The sequence below is a fragment of the Apostichopus japonicus genome, chromosome 19 (genome assembly GCF_037975245.1).
Source record: "Apostichopus japonicus isolate 1M-3 chromosome 19, ASM3797524v1, whole genome shotgun sequence".
NCBI lineage: Eukaryota > Metazoa > Echinodermata > Holothuroidea > Aspidochirotida > Stichopodidae > Apostichopus > Apostichopus japonicus.
This window is the reverse complement of record NC_092579.1, coordinates 19,632,738-19,653,400: the sequence shown is the minus strand read 5'-3', so window position 1 is coordinate 19,653,400 and position 20,663 is coordinate 19,632,738. Positions and strand designations below refer to the sequence as shown.

The 20,663-nt window shown below is 34.5% G+C and overlaps 1 protein-coding gene across 4 annotated transcripts in view; it reads right to left on the bottom strand.

Annotated features, from left to right (window-relative positions):
- Positions 1–4,657: 4,657 nt before the first annotated feature.
- Positions 4,658–20,663, bottom strand: part of LOC139960659 (protein kinase C-like) — a 153,685-nt gene continuing 137,679 nt past the window's right edge. For 2 of the 4 annotated variants that reach the window (XM_071959205.1, XM_071959207.1), the window contains 2 exons: positions 19,890–20,030; positions 4,658–5,651 (listed from right to left, as the gene is read on the bottom strand). In XM_071959205.1, coding sequence (XP_071815306.1) covers positions 5,505–5,651; positions 19,890–20,030 — 288 coding nt within the window. In that variant the 3' untranslated portion in view covers positions 4,658–5,504. Of the gene's footprint in view, positions 5,652–8,345; positions 14,743–19,889; positions 20,031–20,663 lie in introns of those variants that run through there. The other 2 variants (XM_071959204.1, XM_071959206.1) reach the window with 1 other exon arrangement.

The window sequence follows — 20,663 nt, the reverse complement described above, 5'->3', positions numbered from 1 at the left end:
TATAGCTTGGAGTATAATCAAAACGGTTCCATACTTCCTCCGTATCAGTTTCGGGGAGATTTAAGAAGTTATGTTTCTGTCAAGAATGCAGGGATATTCACTTTCAAATTGTTCAAATTTAGACAGAGATTGAATTTTTTGAAATTTTAGTCTTATGGATGTTAATAATGGATTCCATAAGAGAAACGTATTTCTGTTAATTTTAAAGCGATCTAACTATTTTTCATATCTTACGCAAACCGATTTTACATTATAACGACTTTGTTCGTTATAAATTGTGATCATTTTTTTGTTAATGATAAAAAAATGTTATTTCCTGTATTTATTGGTTGTTGTAGCAAACTGAAAAGTGGGCCTTCCAATTCCCTAGATTGAAAAATCCTTTCATCCCCCCACCCCTCTAAAGAAAAATCGTGATTTGCACAAAATATTGACAAACCCCACAAAATTGCAGTATATCTTTTAGTTTTGAAAATTTGAATAAAAATTAGGTTTCTTCAATTTTTCCATTTGGATGTTTTAAATGTTTATTAGTGACACAAAAGAGATCGGAAACGCGTTTTCTTTTAATGTTGAATTTCATGGGTCTATGAATTTTCCTTTCTTTTTTAAATACATCAAAGGGCTTAAAAGGTGACAAAATATATTTGTTTTAAAACTATGTTCGTTCTTCTATCTTCTCTCTCACTTTGGAAAAAAAAAACACTGGAATTCATAGATACACGTTTTATACCGATATAAGCAATAGTGAAAAAAGATCATAAAGTCTATATTAATCATTATCAAATTCGACCAAAAAGGTAAATATCTGAAATATAAGTCTAGACATAGTTTATGAGCTCAAAGAAACATTTCTATTAATTTGAAAGGGGCTCTGCGGAGTACTTGTTTCTCCTCCAAATATATTTTATATTAAACTGCAATATATAGTTTGATATTCAAGTTATGTTTGTACTGTTTTCTACATTTGGAAGGGGATGATAGGTTGTGCTGATTTGGGGGTTAATAACGATTCAGCTGGCGGATGTAAACATATATAGTTCTAACAGCCCAATGCAATGATTCATTGGCTCATGATACACGATTTACAACCGTGATTTAGTAACCGTGCCACATAAAGAAGACATAACAGGCCCAGGGGAGGTGAGTACGGTTTGTGTAACGGTTGTAAAAAGGGGCGCAACCACTGTATTCTCTAGAGCACTGGTATTCATAATATTTAGCTTGGTGACTCCATGTTCCACCATCACCATCGCCTTCAGTTGCGGATGACGTGGTCTTGACAAGGAGTCCTCTGGAAGGAGGTATCCCCATCCCCTTCGGGAATCCCCCCCCTTTTTTTGCGCTGTTTGCTTAGTTACGAAATGGTGTTATATTTTGGAACTATTAAAGTAATTTATTTTTAAGTTTTATTTTTCATTTACCCCCTGCAATTTCTTTCTTTTGGCAACCCTGCAAAGGACCGTGACTCCCTGTTTGAATACCAGGACTACAGAGCATAACAATTATTCGAGCCGAAAAGCTGGATGATTGAAGCTTTCTTCTATTCCCAAAAATCTCATACTATCAGTGCATTGAAAATTAAAAGAAGAAATATACAGAACAATGACAAATATTTAAATTTCAGACAATCTCTTTTAAAACAAGAATGCATATGGTTAACTAAGTTTATCCATAGCGCCATCATTTTGTAGAGCTTATACGGTATACATACATACATATATATATATATATATATATATATATATATATATATATATATATATATACCTATCGGCCTCGTAAAAAAAAGGAAAGCATATTTGGTACATAAATCAGAAAGTTTTTGAAGAGATTTTTCTTGTTCATAGTAAGACATAGAGAAGAATATTTTACGTGTAATATAATAGTAACAATAATAATAATGTTAACCGTTTAACCCGATGATAATAAAACCACTTTACACAACCACAAAGATAATGTTTTACCCTATGACGTAACAGTCATTCACATACTGTTATTCATATATAGATATATATATATATAGATGTAGATATAGATTTATTATGTAGGCCTATATGATGCTACACGTGGAAGAAGATTAAAGATTGGAACGTTTTTTTTGTGTGTTTGTCTATATTAATAGAAACCAAAAAGTACCATACGGCATAGGGAGAAATAATACAGAAGATACGAAGATAAAATAAATTAGTTAAGCTGACATCTAAATTCTTGATAAATATATACGGTACAGGTTAAGATAAAATGGATATTGTGAATGATCAGTTAGACCTGGAAATATTGCCAGGCATCATGCAGTACAGTCGACCCACCTGCATTCTGTTGAATTAATTATTGATTGATTCATTAAGCTTCATTGTTTCAATTCTTTCTCACGCTTGTGTAGGCGTATTCGATTATACCATATTTCAAATTAACTTATTGGCGAACAAGTTTGTTTCATCTTAACTCCCCCCCCCCACCCTCCCCCATCTCATTTTAAAGAGGGACAAGACAGAGGAAGAATTTTGACCGAGGGGTGTCTCTATACACTACCCGTTCCCGGGTTACGCTACTGTGTGCGTTATGTTATAGTGAAGGTACCGTACTGCCCCAAGACAGTGGTAAATTGTAAACGGTGCCTTGTGGATCCAGAATATGTAAATCCGGCACTTGGGACAGTATTATGAAACTGTCTCTTGGAAAATTTTAGAAAAACATGTTATGCTTCATTCATTGACAAATTCCACATCGGAAAAGGGGGAACTCCCTATTTATGATAATTTCTAGATTGTATAATTTGCAGATAGTATAATAAGTAATTATCGATCGCCTCATTTACGATGACGTCACGCATGACGTCAATTACTGTGGACACCCATTTTTATATTTCGAGAAGAAACCCTGTCTACCGGAGAGAGACTATAAAGCAAACTTTTGAGACCATATAAGGAATTTTACACGCGATACACCAAAACTGACGTCATCCCTGACAACAAGAACTAGCAAAAATACTTGTAAAATGAGACAATACACATAGCATTGGACAATATGAATATTCAAACATACCACACGCCTAATGTTACAGCCTACCACTATAAAATCACATACGACTATAACAGCAAATACAGTGTAGGAGTAACGTGACATTAAACGGTAATCTCGAACGATAAACGTGTGTATCTTATGTTACCAATATAAACTTGAGAACATTCTCAGATAATTGATGAAATTAGATTAAAACTTATTTTGAGTATAGGAAAACGAAATTATTTATTATGGCATATTTAATACTTTAAACAGCTTCAGATCAAAGGCCTCTTCTTACTCAGTTACTGACCAAAATAGTTTATTCTCAGTTTCCATTATTATGATTATTATTATTATATTAGTGATAGTGCGTTTCCATGCAGATAAATCGCTAAATTAATGCAAAAAATGCAACGGAACTGTATGTCAAACACGCGGGCGGGGGGGGGGGGGAGGGTGAAGTTTGGTTGACAGAGAGGGGGGTCGAGAGGAGGGAGGGGATTAAGTGGGTAATTTTATCTTCATACCTAATGAAACGAGACAATCTATAAAACAAAATAATAGTTGTTCAACAACACTTTCCATTTTTTCTTTATTTTTTTTGTTTGTTTAGTTTGATGACAGTCGATCAATATCTATAACAGGTTATTTCCAAACAGGGTTCGTCGTTCCGCCAGCGGATTTTTCTTACGCTTCCACTAAAGTTGCTTTCATATGATAATTTTGTTTTCTTCGGCGTGACTTCAACTTTGATTACGTGCCAGAGGTCTCTACATGTTGACTTCCATAATTATTTGCAATGTTAATAATGTTAAGAATTCAGACTATTAAATGGGTGGGGGGGGGGGGGGGGGAATCACTTTTGTTGGGCGGCTATTTCTTTTGATATATATATATTTTTTATCCTTCATTAGTTTTTTTCCGGCTTTAATGTAATATTAACAACATGTACGACTATTGTATTTGTATTACATACTGCTTCATTTCAACGACACAAAAAAATCAACCTAATGGATCATTTGTAATTCGTATTATCTAGAAATAACGTAATTAATAAATGAAAATCATATCGATAAATTGATGAAATTAAATTTAAACGAATCACATTTCTTTCGAATCCGAAATATTCGGTAGACAAAATTGTGACGTCACCCACCAAACATTTTTGGCTTACATCCGGATAATTAAAGCCTATAATATTAATGTAATATTATCTATTTTTACTCTAATCAGATTAAAAAATTGATCTAGAGTAAATCAAACGTTTCATATACTCGTGATAGTTCACTAACTAATTTACTTCAAACATGTTAGATTGAAAGTTCATCAAGTAGATCAAATTTTTCAATGCATCAACTTGAGGCAGTTGTCACGAAGAATGGTCGATCTTTGATAAACTACGGAAGGAGGGTGGGGACGAGGAAATGATACTAATCGTACCTATGTAACTAGGAGAGCACTTTGAAAACCTACTTCCACGATGACGGTAAAGTTTGATGAATGCAAGAGGTAACATGAATGTCCCACTTGTAGCTTTCGATCTGTGTGAGTAAAAAATGCCATTGTTATATTTCTATTTTTTCTATTTTATTTATTTATTATTTTTATTTATTTATATTTATATTATTTATTATTTATATCCCCCCCCCCCCACTTCTATCCCTATGACGGATGGCAGATCTTAATAACAACTTCCGAAATATAAACCTTCACATTTCTATTTCACGTATTTCTAACTTTCGTGGAGACGTGATTCGGTAGTTCACAGTTACAGCTAAATCGATATAAGATGCAATCAACAGCATGCGTCCGTTTCAATCTAATAACTTAAATGAGTGATTTATCTTTTCAATGACACTCAAGACATGAATATGCATGATGTTACTTTTTTTAAAACATGTTGCACCCAATCCTAGCCCCCCACCCCACCCCAAATGATGGGCTGTAAATTCTCTTAACCTTGTTATAGCTTCACAGTAACTCTACAAAGGTTAAAATATTATTAGTTGTTTTGATGACGCTAACAATTGTTCAATTTCATCCTAAGAAATTCCATAATGAAACAACAAAAGTCATGGTCAATCTTTGGCGGTATTTTGCTAATAACTCATTTTAAACTTCTCGTAATGGCCTCTTACTTTTCGATCAGTTTTCGCCTAAATTAACGAGACTACAACTAATGATGTATCGGATTTGTGATAGAACGTTGTATTTATCAACAATGTGGAACCTCTGTCGGGTGTAAACTTTGTTTCTGTGGGAGCAAAATTTACGAAACCCGACTATCTCTCGGCACATAGTTAAATAAAGTTGACTATAAGGCATGTGTAATATTCATGATTTTATCATAAAAAAACGTCTTTCTCATATGTTCTTGGATTGTAAAGCACTTCAGGTCCTACCAAAGTACACGGTTACCATGGGAACATTAATTTCATTAAACGAGACCAAAGTACCCAATTTCCAAATATTACTTTTAACGTTTTCAATTTCATTCAGCTGACGTATTGGGGATTAACAAAAGAGAAACCGTCAAATTCAGTCTGATCCAGGTTCATTATAAACAGTTTATCCGTCGGCGTCAGGTTCGGCTCTTCTCGGGTAAACTCGCGATCGAAGTTATTCGTATCCTGTTTCCCGGTCTAAATATCGGAGAAAGGTGGAGAGAGAGAGAGAGAGAGAGAGAGGGGGAGAAAGTAATAATATAGAACAAAATCGAAAAGAGTTGATGACATGAAGCATCGACTTGTAGAAACTATTTTAAGGCTGTTCTATACATGCAATGGAGTAACTTTCAGATCAGTTAGGTCGGAAAGAATTCTGCCTATTACAATGCAATGTTTAATCGAGATTTGTAACCGTAGTCAAAGTCCCAGATGTTCGGATATTTATCCCCATTCAACAACAAGGTGTTTCTCTGCCTCGCGCCGATACAGTCCTTCACACTATTCCGCAATATGGGGTGTTTATGCAAATTTGTTCTTTTCATTCCAAACGTCACAATTTAGCAGTACACTTGATCCGTTAATGATATTAACAACTTTTGCCGGGATTTCTACATGCGAAGCAGAATACGTAAACTCCCTTTTTTTCTTTTTTCTTTCATATTTTAAGCATCTACTTTGACCTTAATGAACAGGTAAACAAAAAAGGTTTCTCTCTACTACATTTGATGACGAAAGAAAGTTATGACTAAGAGTAAACAATTGCCTTGAAAGTTTACACTCCTTCATTGAAGCACTCTGTAAGTGCCGTTCTTTATTAATACCGCCCTTAATCAATAAACACCGCCCTTTTGACACACCCTAGTGAATAAATAAATACCGCCATCTATTATAAATATAAAGCGGTATGCATAAAATAAAACTTTGTCAAGCGTTAAGAAGAACATTCAGTTCAGAACTGCATTTTGCGAGCAATGGTAGAATAAACAAAACACCTCTTCATTAGTTACTCTCCTACCCTTGTTTGGGGACACAGTGAGTATAAATTATGAAAATGTGCTATATCATAAAAGAAAAATTTCACCTTCCTGCGGTGACTTCTTATTTTACCATTCAACGAACAGATGATCATTCTTTAGGATCTTATGAAAAGTAGATCTACTTGTATGAGGCAAGTCCTTTTTATGTAATTCTTAAGAAAAGCAATCTACGTATAACAGAGAAGAATAAATGCAATATAAGAAAAATCATTCGAGCGAAATTCTTTGAGAAAATGTTAAAGATACTCACATCTGCCCACACAGAGAGACAAAGATGGCACTGCCCTTTCTGCCAGCAAGCGGGGTTTGGGATGTAAAAGCATGCATGAGGCTTAGGAACTGGTCAAAAGCATGCAGGAATAAGCTAACTACTATAAAAACATGAACATTCATTCATTAAAGTAAAAAAAAAAAAAAAAAATCGGTTTGATTAGCAATACACAAAACTAAGATCATTACATTAAGAACAATACAATGTTAAACATGTCAAGGAACAGAAATGCAGAATAATCTCTTAAAAAAAGTACTGCGGAAAGTTTCAGTGAACGTAACTTCATCACTGTCAAAGTGAGCCAATCGGGATCCTGTAAACTGCCGTCTGCTGGTTCTAGTTAGTCGTTGTACACACTGATCAGGTTACACTTTACAGCAACATCCAGACTTCAATGAAAAGATATCGCAGACGACAGCAAACGTAAGTCCTCCAATGAGTTCAAGTACCTACTTCTCGATGTCCAGATTTCCATGGTAACATCAAAGAACATTTGCATAAGGTTTTCTTGACATTCCACTGGCTAAGGCTATGTAGAGGACTCTTACAAATAATATTTCAACACAGAATATTATTTTTCGACATGATGTAAAAAAAAAGGAGCTCAGAGGCATAGTATAGTCGTTTTCCGATTCGCCATATTATGAGTGGATGCCTATCACTGTTAGCTATTTGTTTTCATTACATTATTGCCTAAGGATTTTATCACGCAAACTTCATGTAAAGATTACTGGCGACCATTTTGAAAAGTTCGAAAACCTGCAATATGGGCATACACTTTGTACTTATTTTGACGAAAACGATTTTCTTGTTTTAAACAAATATAATAACAAACATTAAAAAATGGGTTAGAAAGAATAATTTATGGAAATTTTCCTCCAATCTTTACTTTGGTGCCAACAAAGACCATTCGAGCTGATGTAAGCATGCTGGCGCAGAAATTTTATGGTCATATGGGAATTTTTTTAAATGGGCTTTTTAAATTTACTTCATCCTTTGACTTCTCTTGTGTGGAGAGAAAAAAAAAAACATTGAGAGACTTGGTAGCACACTACAAATTTGCATTCTGTAAGCTACAGCCACGACTTTCTGACAATTACGTCGTTGTAGGTAACACGCAGAAGTGCTTTAAGAGGATTCAATCTGAAGTTTGAAGTGGGATGGGGGTGGGTTGGGGTATTTTGAATGGCATTTGACTCTGATTTCAGGAGGTGAAAACGTCCAGATAGAATGGACCGTCAATAAGCAATGAACTATTGACCGAAACGGTTTATTTACTAGACTAGAAAATCGATTGGGTGGAACACAGGCTGGGTGAACCTCAAAGATTAAACAATTTATGAGACGAAATAAACGAATATACGTATTGTCGTGTAGACAAATGATGATAATATTGCTAAGCCGAGTCAAGCGATTTCCAGTTGATGGTCGGGATTCAGTTCCTAATACAATATTTGAATTTTGTTTCTCCAAAATATCAGATGTATTCGTTATGAATAATCGCGAAGAGATTCCATTCCGGTTTTAATGTATAAACAACATATTAAGACTTGAATTCGTAATAAGAAAACCAAATATAAATGCTTTGTTCAGTTGTATTTCCATTTTTTTGTTTCATTTTTTTGTTAAATTCCAAACTTCCCTTCAGATATAGTTAACCATGCACACCAGTAAACAGCTTAACTACCCTCAGAAAACGAACAATTCACATTGATTTACATGAATGTGTTTAATGTGGTCTTATACACTTTATAATCAATGGAGGCAAGTCTCGGATATAAGTACCACGGATTAACCGCCGTCCAACATTCACCTCTTACAGTGTGTGTGTATCCTATGAGACTATAGTATATAATTACGCTTGCAACCTACAGCCGTAATAGTACAGTTATGACAAATACCCAAATCTGAACCCTAATTGTCATGCAAATATAAGGTATACGACATTACTACCCCCCGATCCCCTTCCCCAATTCGGACAAGGACCTACATCCACCCTAGTTCTCCGTGACTTCCTTCAAAACAAGGACATTAATACGAGAAAATTTGGGTCAGTCAATTGTTATGCAGATGACATATCACTATAACTTTTTAGGAAGCAGCATTTCCATATTGTGTGTATTATGGCATGCCATATGAATTTTCACAAGGCTGGAGAAGAAAGGTATTTTATTCTTCTTCTTAAAGCTGAATAGTTCATGCTCACACTAATAATGAATGCTTGTCTGCGATTTTTTTTGGAATTTAGAGGAGAAATTAACGCCTTCGTTATTTCATGCTTGCTCTGGTTTCATGCTGCTGATGGTCAAATATAACTAGAGATGCATGCTGATGGCCATTTCCGTAGTTTAGCTTATATCCAGTAAGGTTAGCTAAATGCCAGTCACAGTAAGTTATGACTGCCTGTATAAAAAGCCCAATAACCACCATACTGTACTGGCAGGCAATGATTTGTAATCTCAAGGTTTGAAGACGGATAAAGCATGAGAAATTTAAGAAAACGAGAAAATAACCGACAGTGACAACCCAGTGAGATATTAAGATTACATCTGCAACTGTATTATTATGAATGAGGCACTTATAGGCAAGCAAGTCATCATGCCGCTAAAGTTGAAGGTTGTGGATAGTGAATGAGCACCTAACGGCAGTTTACATATAGTTTAATACACACTAAAATGCAATACCCTTCACTATATTGTATAACAAAAACAAATACCCAGGGAAGTACATATTTAACCTCAAATAGTTAGATCCCCTTTTAACTTAAAAATGATCGGAATGTTGCAAAAATAATGTATGCAAATCAAGACACATCTCTATTCAAAATTCTTGAATGTCTAATTTCTCCTGCATGGCTTTGTTCTATATTTTCCAAAGCAAAGGCTGACTATGGCAAACTTTTTCGCCTCATTTTTCAAACCAAAGTGTTGATCTATTGTACTGGCCCACTTACATGTTTATCAAAAGCGCCCTCTTTTCCCTCACATAGTCTGCTGTACAAATTGGGTGATATAACATATCCCGTAGATTATGGTTTAGCCCCCTCTATCAATTACACATTTCTAGTATAGAAACGAAAATATCCCGTCATTACGACGCAAAAGAAATTTTGCTTTGAGCGGCATTCCTCAGAAATGTTGCTTATCAAGTAAACTACATATAATATTATACATATAATATAATGAACAATTACAAATACCGAAAACCCTTCCTTTTGTGCAGAACTTCCACCAATAATTGAAAATAAAAGGTAGAAAGATGAAAAAGAAAATTGTCTTCTGATATTTCGTCAAATGTTTACAGCAGAAGAGATCGTGCGTAATACATGATACAGGGGGAAAAAATTAAGACCGTATTTTCCAAATATAATAATTTTTTTTTTATAATAGTTATACAAAGTAATATATAAATGAAAGATCTAAGAAAGAAAAATGTTGAAAGAGATACTGCTAATTATTACTATGGTTTAGAAAATTTTCATAAATACATTTTACGTAGATTATTCATAGTTTCGTTGGAAACCAAGTCGGATATTTGGTGGATATGCATCTATGCAGTATGACCAATCAAAAGCTACAGAAGAATTCAATTTTTATCGGAGAAATCTGATACCTTTTTCTCAACACATTGAAATCAACTCCCTTGAAAAGATTTAATGATCTATTGTCTCTTTCATCGTCATTCAAAAAAAATCATTGGATCAAGGACCAAAGATATTCAATAAGTTATCCAAAAAGGATTTTCAAACTCATTGCAATTTTGGAGTAAAGATGGTTTCTTTAAGTCATTCTGATTTTGATTAATAAATTAATATTTTGGTTCTGAATTGTTAGTATATTTAACACTGCAAGGAATAAAACAATTTTCCCGAAATAAAGATACCATAAATTGGAGGAATTTTGGATTATTTCAAGGGTTTTGTTTTGCATAGGCCGGAATGTTAAGCATACCATGATTACCAAAAGCTTAGAACACTATTCAAAATCTCCCTCCCCCTACCCCCCCACCCCCCCCAACAAGAAAGAAAGAGGGGCTTAAAATAACAAAATATTAACATTCATTGGTAAGATACATATCTTTATAAAGTATATTAAAGTTAATATGCAAACTACAACATCATAAAATGGTAAATGAAATGTGCATCTTTTGGGACAAATATTAATTATTCATTAAGTGTCAGGGCAATATAAAAGAAAACGCTTGAAGCTTCCTGAGTAAGTGTACACAGTTAATCCTATCACCAAAAAAGAAAAAAAAAAAAAAAAAAAATTTGTTAAGCTAACATGTATATTCATCATATACTGAATATGCATTAAACTAAGTCATTGAATATGAAATTTAAGCTTTTGTGATACTTGGGATATGTTGCGTACTTAAAAAGAACTCATCTTTTCTAAATGCAGTAGCTGGGTCTCTACATGCAGAATTGACATTTATTAAATCATCGTACTGCAAGTCTTGTCAGATCTATAAGGCAATTAATGCAATGAATATTCATTTTATTCAAATTGACAGCCACCTGGGAAGATAGTATGTCATAGCGGGAACAGTCAAGTCCCCATTGTCAAGATTTTAAATTGACCTAAAACTGCAACGGATATTCCTGTTTTCATTTAAATGATTTTTATATTGGCGATATTTTTTCATAGTTCATAGGACCATATTCAGGTTTTCTCTTTATATGCAGTTATGAATATGCAATTTTTGCTGAAATCAAATGAATATTAATTTTTAAGTTTGAGATGAATATTAATCAATTTCAACAACAAAATTCAACTAGACATCCAACTTTACGATTTCTATCGCCTTTCTAAACAATGCTGGACTCTGTCCTATTTTTGAAACAAAACCTTAAAACAAAAGTGATTACTGCACATGATTGGAATGTGGCTCTTCTAATCTAATACTAACAGTAAATAATTAATTCACCATATGTTGCACCTAATTTATGCCAGCAATGTTTGCTCTCAGTAGCATTTCCGGACACAATCACATCCATGTTTTGGTTCATAGAATAACTCGGTTAAATAGTGAGAGAGCTATACGTATCATACAGTATTGAATATGTCAGTCTCAATTGCCTTCTTGGAAACACTCAATTTTAAATAAAAGCAGTTGTCCATTTTCCTTTTTAATTCTGATCATTTTCTTGATTCACATCGGTTACAAAATCCCAAGAACAACTACAAAAACAACAATGTAATACACTCGATGACTGGATCAGTAAACTTGCATTTTGAACCATTGATAAATTTGAATATTCAGCAGCTTAAAAATTTGTCTAGTTGAAAGTTCATTAGCTTCACTAACAAGTCAAGTTTTATTTCAGATAATGAAATAAGTAAATAAAAATCAATAAAAAATCAGTTTGCTATTTTTGCGTTTTGAAGGTGATTGATTTATTATATAAATAGGGAAACCAATAGTATTTATATCTGGTCGACAAAACGATGAAATTTGAGAAGTCACTGCTTTTAATCACTCCCCTGGTATTAAACTATGATTCGGTGGGCAAGTTTTTTTGGGTTACTTATTTTGATCAACTATATATAAAGTGTGAATAATACTGGGCAGAATTAGTGGGAAAAAAAATACTGTGTCTAGATAAACCCCAGTATACTTTCTTTACACTGGCCAACAGCCATCTGCACCAGCAAATCATTTAAACTGACTTAAATTAGCGCCAGTGATACCATAATTTTGGGGGCAATTATTTTTGCAATATGAGTCAGGTGTTGCCATAATTTTACAATGTTACAAACAATTTTTTTTTGTGTCTTATGACACCATTAACGTAAATAAACATTTGGATATATAGGCCTCTATGAAATCGGTATAGGTTGGTTCATAGCATATTGATTATAAAGACTTTGAGACCGATATAAATATGTTTTAAAATTTTAATTCATTTGAGGTGATAATTGAGTTATAAAGTGCCATATCATAGTCAATACTGAAAGTTAATACTAAATCATATCTAAATGTTTCACTGGATTTATACTCAATGTTTTTGCGTATTCAATGATAATTAATCACAAACTAAGAGTGTAAAATCTGAAAATTCAAGAAAATGAAACCTTGGCTGAGAAATCAGTTCCCCAACAACAGTTGTTGGCATTTTTGATTTTTTTTTTTGGCAAGGGCACTCAACATCTAGGACAAGTAGAGTAGCCTTGGTCTTAAGGGGGGAGGGGAGGGGGGGAGGACAATAACAAAGAGATATTTCAATTTGCTTTTAGGAAAGAGAGTTTGATATCAACCACACATGGAGACTATCAAAGAAAGCAATAAAAAATGACACAATTTAACAAATACAGAACACTTTGTTAACACTTCTTATCGCCTAGAACAGCTTGATGTTAATGAAAAACAAAACAATTCCTTTCGATAGACACAACCTCGCACGAGGTAAACAGATAACATCATCCATCACCTGTCAGGGCTTTGGGAGATGAGATAAGGGAAGCTAAGCTGTACCTTGATGACACCCCCCTTTAAATGAGATTGACCAACATGTGAGTAAAAGACACGACCGCGACAAATAGCCTACCACACACACAGTACAGGTTATATGTCACATTAAGCCTACCCTATTATTCCCTTTATATATTGCTGTACAAGCCTTCTGATCTCATCATTATTCAGGTTTTTACACATCAAAGTACAATGGTTTGGTTTGGCCATCATCATCTCAACCAAACTTAATTCATGAAACTAATTAAACATATCTTAGGATTTTAACAAAAAGAAAAAAGAAAGAAGGGGTTTTAGATGATATTCAGGGTTCAGGGTCTAGGGTTTTATTTATTTATTTTCATAAAGGAGGTGGTACTGCTCTTAAGGTGACTGAAACTGACTTCTAAAGCAGAGTGGTGGGCTGATAGCATCCTCCTTCAGGTCTAAACTTGATTGAATTAATAACTATTTTTTAACTTTTGTGAGGTTGAATAAAGTGGTGGGGTTGGGGGGGGGGGGTATTCGCCAACCCCAACAACCAACCCCAGGCTATGTACCTTGGAGTTAGTGTATTCTCATTGCCATCTCAATGATTCAATTACAACATGACAAAATACAAATGCAAAACTGACACCTTGTCAGATGAAAAAAAAAGGAAAAGAAAGGGGAGAAACAAAATTGTTTGGTGTTTGCATAAAATACTTAACTTAACCATCACCATTAATGGTCTTGGATACAACTTTTATAAAGATTATATTTCATTACGTTTTAATAAGTCTTTTCATTTACCTTATCAATGTATATATTTCATTTCCTAACTACCAAGCAACCACTCTAAGCTGGTATCTGGAATGCATGTTACAACTACAAACGACAAACTACAGGCTATATCATAATTATTATTATTTCATCTACTTTAATAGCATTTGTACTAACAAATATTAATATTTAATCATTTTGCATTATTATGGTACCAAAAAAAAATAAAAAAAATCAACAAGAAAAAAAATTTGTTTGCTGATTCTATAGGCGAGGAGGGTTATAAGAAAGCCTGTTGCTAAATTGTGTTAAAATTTTCCAGGAATTTTTTTTGTCCACATCTTCATTTCGGCTACGAAGAGCAAAAAACCTGTCGATTATTTGCCGACTAAATAAACCAAGCACCGTAAACATTGACGAAAACCCAAAATGCAGAAAAACTGGTTATTGCTTTGTAAAAGCGGCGACGAACTCTACCACGACCGATTAACACTGTTTAACAACGTACAATCAAAGCGAGGACACAATGAGAGATAGAGAGAGTGTGAGAGGAGGGGAAGGAGGGTCGCTGGAGTCCTTAACGCCACCTCCTTGCTTTCTACTCTGGGTCTCCCTTCACGAAACCGTCAAATTGCGGATTGACGAACGTGAAGCCGCCAAACTCGTCCCCAATGTTGGAAATGATGAACTTATCGGTAGGCGTTAACGTGCAGGCGTTCTTCGTGAAATACGGGTCAAAATTTTCTGGCTTGCGAGGGTTTTTCTGTAGAGGGAAACACAAAAGACACAAAAAACGGGGTACAGTGAGGTGAGGGATCGGTGGTGGAACATGCGTAAGGGGAGGGGGGTACGACGAGAACCGACCCGAAGACATCAAAGAGAAGGGTACAAAGAGAGAGAGATGGAGGTACAGAACGAGACTCACCCCAAGGAATATCTGGTATTAACACTTTGGTGGTGTTAATTTAAAGAAACAATCCTTCATTGTCATTAGCAACAAGTAATTAACCAATTAAGTTGTTTTGTGATCAATAGAAGTTAAAAAAAATTCTTGGCAAATTTATACCCGAAAATTTCATCAATATAAACTTCTTTTTTTTATTATTAATAATTGTTTTTCTTTTGTTGAATTCATACCTGATCATAGTCAAACTTTGTAACGGCTGCATTTGAACAAAAGCTTAATACAATTTTCAAAGAGTTTTCATTTTAAAACTTTTTTTCTGTGATCTACCCCTCTGCTAAAAAAACCTGAATCCTGCATTTCAAAGGTAACAGAAATAACACAACATTAAATTGAGCTTTGCTTTGCATCAACCTTTCTGAGTAAATATGTTACATTTTGAACAAACTATATTGAAAATGAAGAATGACCACTGCCTTTGTTCATCTGTAAGAAAATTAAACCTACAGTAGCTTTCCTTCTTGCGTGTTTGTGTGTGTATGTGTATGTGACCAAGTCATTACATATTTACACAAAAAATTATTGGATTCTGCCCATTATTAAACTATGATATCGTTGCGGTCATGTCCACTTGAATTCTGAGTATTTTTGGAGCGGATGTCAAACTGCCTGCACAGACCGTGGAAGAATACGCTAATTTTCTCTCTCCCCGGTGTGATTTTCGTGGTCTAGGCTAAAATAGTTGGCGCTGTTTTCTGGCAAAATTGAATCCCTCAGCTATTGCACTACCAGCATAAAAAAAATCCAACCCCAAAAATCTTCCAGTCTATTAATTCAATAACTGTTTTTAAGTTGTAATTAAAAAAAATATATATATTTTCCCCTTCATTTCTTCCATTTATTTTTGCTTTGGCTCTCTCTTTGACTCTCCTTTAAAGAATTAAACAAAGTGGAAATAATGAGATGATATGTAGATCACTATGACGTCAGTTCTAACCTTCAACGTCAACGAAATCGTGGAAGGAAAACAAAAAAGTTAACGTCATTTGAATATTTCTATTCAAAAAGCCAAAATTTCTGTTTTTATTATCAAGAGTTACTACATTATTAAAGGAAATTAAAATGTCTAGTCCAACTAATATTTCTGGTTTTTATCATAGAAAGAGTCATTTTGCGATGTGATGATACAGACCAACTATAATCAAATATTTTGACTTAACAGACTAAAAATGCAGCAGTTGTGGTTTATTGTCTCCATAGGGCAGACCATTCATCAACTTTCAAATTATATCCATTTTTCATCTCCATCCAGCATAAGAAACTAAAGATATATATATATGTATTTATATTGTATGTAATAACTATAATAAACAAGACAAGGAAAAAGGCCCCACTAGGATTTAATGCCAAAATTGATACCATTTTGAGGAGAATTGGTGCAAACATTTTACTGCCAGTATGTTTACTAGTTTGGTTCTCGTTTGCGAAAATTACCTTTTTTTTCAAATTTCCTCAGTGAAAAGATTATATTAAAGAAAACCAGTGAAACCAGTGAACGGGCAAATATATGAAAAGTGGTTGATAAATTAACAGATATCATAAACAACCTAACCTCCTGCTTTCTAGAAACTTTTTCACTTCTGTTCACTCAGCCTTTAATTTTAATTTTTTTTTTGAGAGGGGGGGGCCTACCACCATTGCCTACAAATATCCTTCAATAAAATCATTTTAGTATATATCCGCAACTTTAATATATAATATATTCACAATTGTAGATGTCGACAAACAAATACACAGAAAGATATAGGAGTTTCTACGTTGGATATGTTTCAATGTTCAAGAAAACACAAATGGACTTATGGATAGATATGATTAACCATACAAAGATGCAGAAATAACTATCATTCCATCCATCCATCCATCAAAAAGAAAAAAAAAAAAAAGAAGGTCGTTATATGCTTTGAATGCTAGCAATTATTTGATGTGTGCAATGATTATATCAAAATGCTTTCAATATATGTCTTGAAACCGATTATTCCCTCCATGCGCAATTCTGGTCCTTTTTTTACTGATTTAAGTACATGCAAGTATAGAGACCTCAAACAAGCATTGCATATAACAAACTGGAGAGGGAAATTTTTGCTGTCGATCTCGATTCTTATGAAATTTCCAAATTGCAGTTTTTTTTTCCACTGTTAATTGTCATAAGATTCTTTTAATATAGGAATTTGCAGCCAAACGACATTATTTTGACCGGAAAATGATTGAGAGAGTTGTGCTGAACAATTCCCTGCTCCCCTTTCCCACTGTTACTAATTGTCACAAAATTCTTTCAATATAGGAATTTGAAGCCGAACAACATTATTTTGACCGTAAAATGATTGTTAGAATTGTGCTGAATGATTCCCCGTTCCCCAGATTTCAGAGCAATGAGAAAACAAAAATATTTTTTAGAGTATCGTTGTTTCCAAAATCATCTTAGGAGAGGGTTGGGAAAGGAGGTAGAAGGTTAGGGGAGGGGGGGGGCTAAATACCATTTTGGAATTGCGCACTGTTGTAGTGCCACAATGAGGTCGTACATTTCAATTCCATCTTCTTTTTGCTATTGTTCCTATTTCTTTTCTGAAATATTGTCACATGGAAAGAAATTAAATGACGCAATGAAAACCAATTTTTTTTAAAAAGTCTTCAATTACTTTCAATAATTTGTTCATGAAAACAAAATGGGTTCTCCTAGCTGACTTTATGACACATACAGTAGCAAGTTCTAATTGAGAGCAGAATTTCTTCTATGCATTTTCTGCCGATTCCACCTCGAGAACTTTCTGCGATCATTTTTACATGACTTTAGCAAGGACTTTGGTGTGAATGAGTGAATATAATTAACTATGACGCTTTCATAAATGAATGAATGAATATGAATGAATGAATATGAATGAATGAGTCTAAAATGCCTTGTTTATAAAATGGTCCCAATCAATTATCGTGACTGCTGTACAGGTAATTTGAGTCTCGAGGGCACGACAACTTTGAGGGCACGACCCTGAGTTAAGACAGCTGTGCTCAATGAATATCCAATGAAAGGCAGAGAACAGTGATTATTATTATGCCAGAAATATCAGAGTCATACACATAGGAAGAGGAACTGCACAACCTCTCAAGAGACGCGAGCATCTTTGGCAATATTATTTACGAGGACAAAGTGTATTTGTTGAAGATGAGGAAATTTGAAACTGCTACCATTACTTGACTACATATGAGGTATACAGAGCAGACTGAATAATTAATGATCATATGACTCAGTCTATAGTTTACTAATTAAAGATGTTTCTCTTTGTTAAAGTTGACTTTGTTCGATTCAAATTACCATATGTGTGAGAGGTTGTCCTTCCTGGTAGTCAGGAATGTTTATGTTCAAAACTTTGTAGCAACAGTGTATATATATATATATATATATATATATGTATATATATATATCTAAAACTATACATTACAGCCTAGGTAAGCCTTTCATTGAGAATTTACCAGGGTCCGGTATTTTGTCAGGGAGCTTATTCAAGCAGATCTGGAAAAACATATTTAATACAGCAGGAGTTTCCTGACAAAAATCAGTTTCAAAGTTTGTTGTTGAATAACATTCCTGTTGGTTTTCTGTTACCAAGATTCATATCAACGATATTTCCATTTGAAAACTTTCACAGACGCATGGTCACGGTGCAACAAGCAAACAGATGATCTTGTATTAAACATTTAATCTGAAAAAATGTCTATGTTTGAGCAGGGTTTTGCTGCTTAAACTTTCTGTTATTATAGTTTAGTCACTGTTACTGTCACACGGTCACAATGTCACATTCAAACACATTTGACGTGAGGATAGGAGGTATTCTTGCCATTTAATAAAGTAGGGTTTGCTTTTATGGTTTTTTTATTAAATAACTCTCACAGACACATAGTGCGTAACATTGTCACATTCAAAACGGATACCTGTAGCTTAAAATAAATGATCACATTTCATTTTCAAATATTATGACTTTTTTTGTTTGGTTTGGCTGTCTTTGTACGTTCATAAGATTAATAGCTAACAAAGGTATCTGAGGGAACAAAAGTCATTCTGTGACCCAAGGAAACTTTGATCGCATACCATTCATTAATTGCAAAACAAATGATGCAGCCCCCTCCCCCCACCTTCAAAAAAAAAGGTCTTGCTATAAACACTGATATTTTAAGTTTTCAACTTTTCCTTTTTTTCAAATATAGGAATTTCTGAACTATTAAATTTGTGCAGTACCGGCAATGCTTTTTATATTATTTTAAAAGCAAACAAAAGCTGCCTCTGAATTTTTTTTTTCCTGCTGTCAGGAGTATTAAAAAGTGTTAGTACCAAACATTCAGAGCACCAAAGGGAAGAGATTTTACTGAGTCAGCATAGAACATTTCTACTAGGGTTCAAAGACGATTTGACAGAAAGGGGGGGGAGGGTAGAGGGAGGCTCAGATAGAATTATGGAAGGGGGGAGTCAGATAGGATTATGGAAAGAGGGGGGGAGGGAATGGGTGAGAGGGATAAGATCTGCCACCATAAAGGATAATCAAAAATGCAACACAAGTCAAGAGAAAAAGAAATAAGAATGATTCCCTTCACCCCATTGGACACAAATTATTGACATATTTTCATGCAAATTTTTTTTTACAAAATTCTCTGCAATTTGCCCAATTTTCTTCTCTCTTTCTATTAGGAAAAATGCAGGGTATCAGTCGCAAGATGCATCGCTCTAAAAAAAGTACCGATCACTTTTCGACGGCTAATTTTTTTTTTTGTTGTCAGCATGCGCATAGCAGGCATTTTTCAGACAGACAACGACATATCAGACGGAATGAACAGGGAATATTAAGAGACGTTCCTGTCGTAGCAAGATGCTAGTAATGTTACAAAGACACACAGAGAGAAGAGGAGAGGTTGGACAGGGCACCGCCGAGTGCGGCAGCCCCCCATCTGATACTACTTACCACGTTAGGCACAAAGGGAGGTTGCACCTCACGGTTGGTGATCTTCTCCCAGTCGATCCTCATGAAAAATCGATGCTCCTGGATGTCCTGCTCCCCCGTCGGTCCGCTACCCAGTCTCTTACTGGGACGTTTGGTCATGAACTAAACATATAATAAAAATGGTAGACAAAATATATGAATATCAACATATTAAACATGTTGTTAATGAGTTCACAAATTATCTTTTTGGACAGATGGTCATGAACTAATATATAAAATGGTAGACAAAATATATGTATATCGACGTATTATAAACATGTTGTTAATGAGTTCACAAATTATCATTTCTGACTGATGAAAGCAGGAATATCATTGAGGAAATGATTAGCATTTCAATTCAACGTCTAAATGACGTGTTGAAACTGACAGTTTTGACTGCGTTTTCTACCACATGTGAACTTTGAAGCAGATGTGTGATGATGTCATACATGAAACGTCGCCCAGATTTTTTTTTTTTTCTTCCCCCACAATAATTACAAACAGTTTTCTACTTCAAAACTGGCACAAACGTTGTTATATGAAGACTGAATCAGTTTAAGGGTTCTCAACATGAAATATTTTTGTTGAGGAGTCTATCAAGGATTTTATTAGAAAAGGAGCTGAGGTCCTACGGGTCAATGAGGTCAACTCCTTTCTAGGGGGGGTGGGGGAAGGGGAGGTCTGGCGATCCTTCCGTAGTCAAAAAATTTCGACTTCAAATGGTTCATTCTGAGGTATATTTAGACTACAAATTGA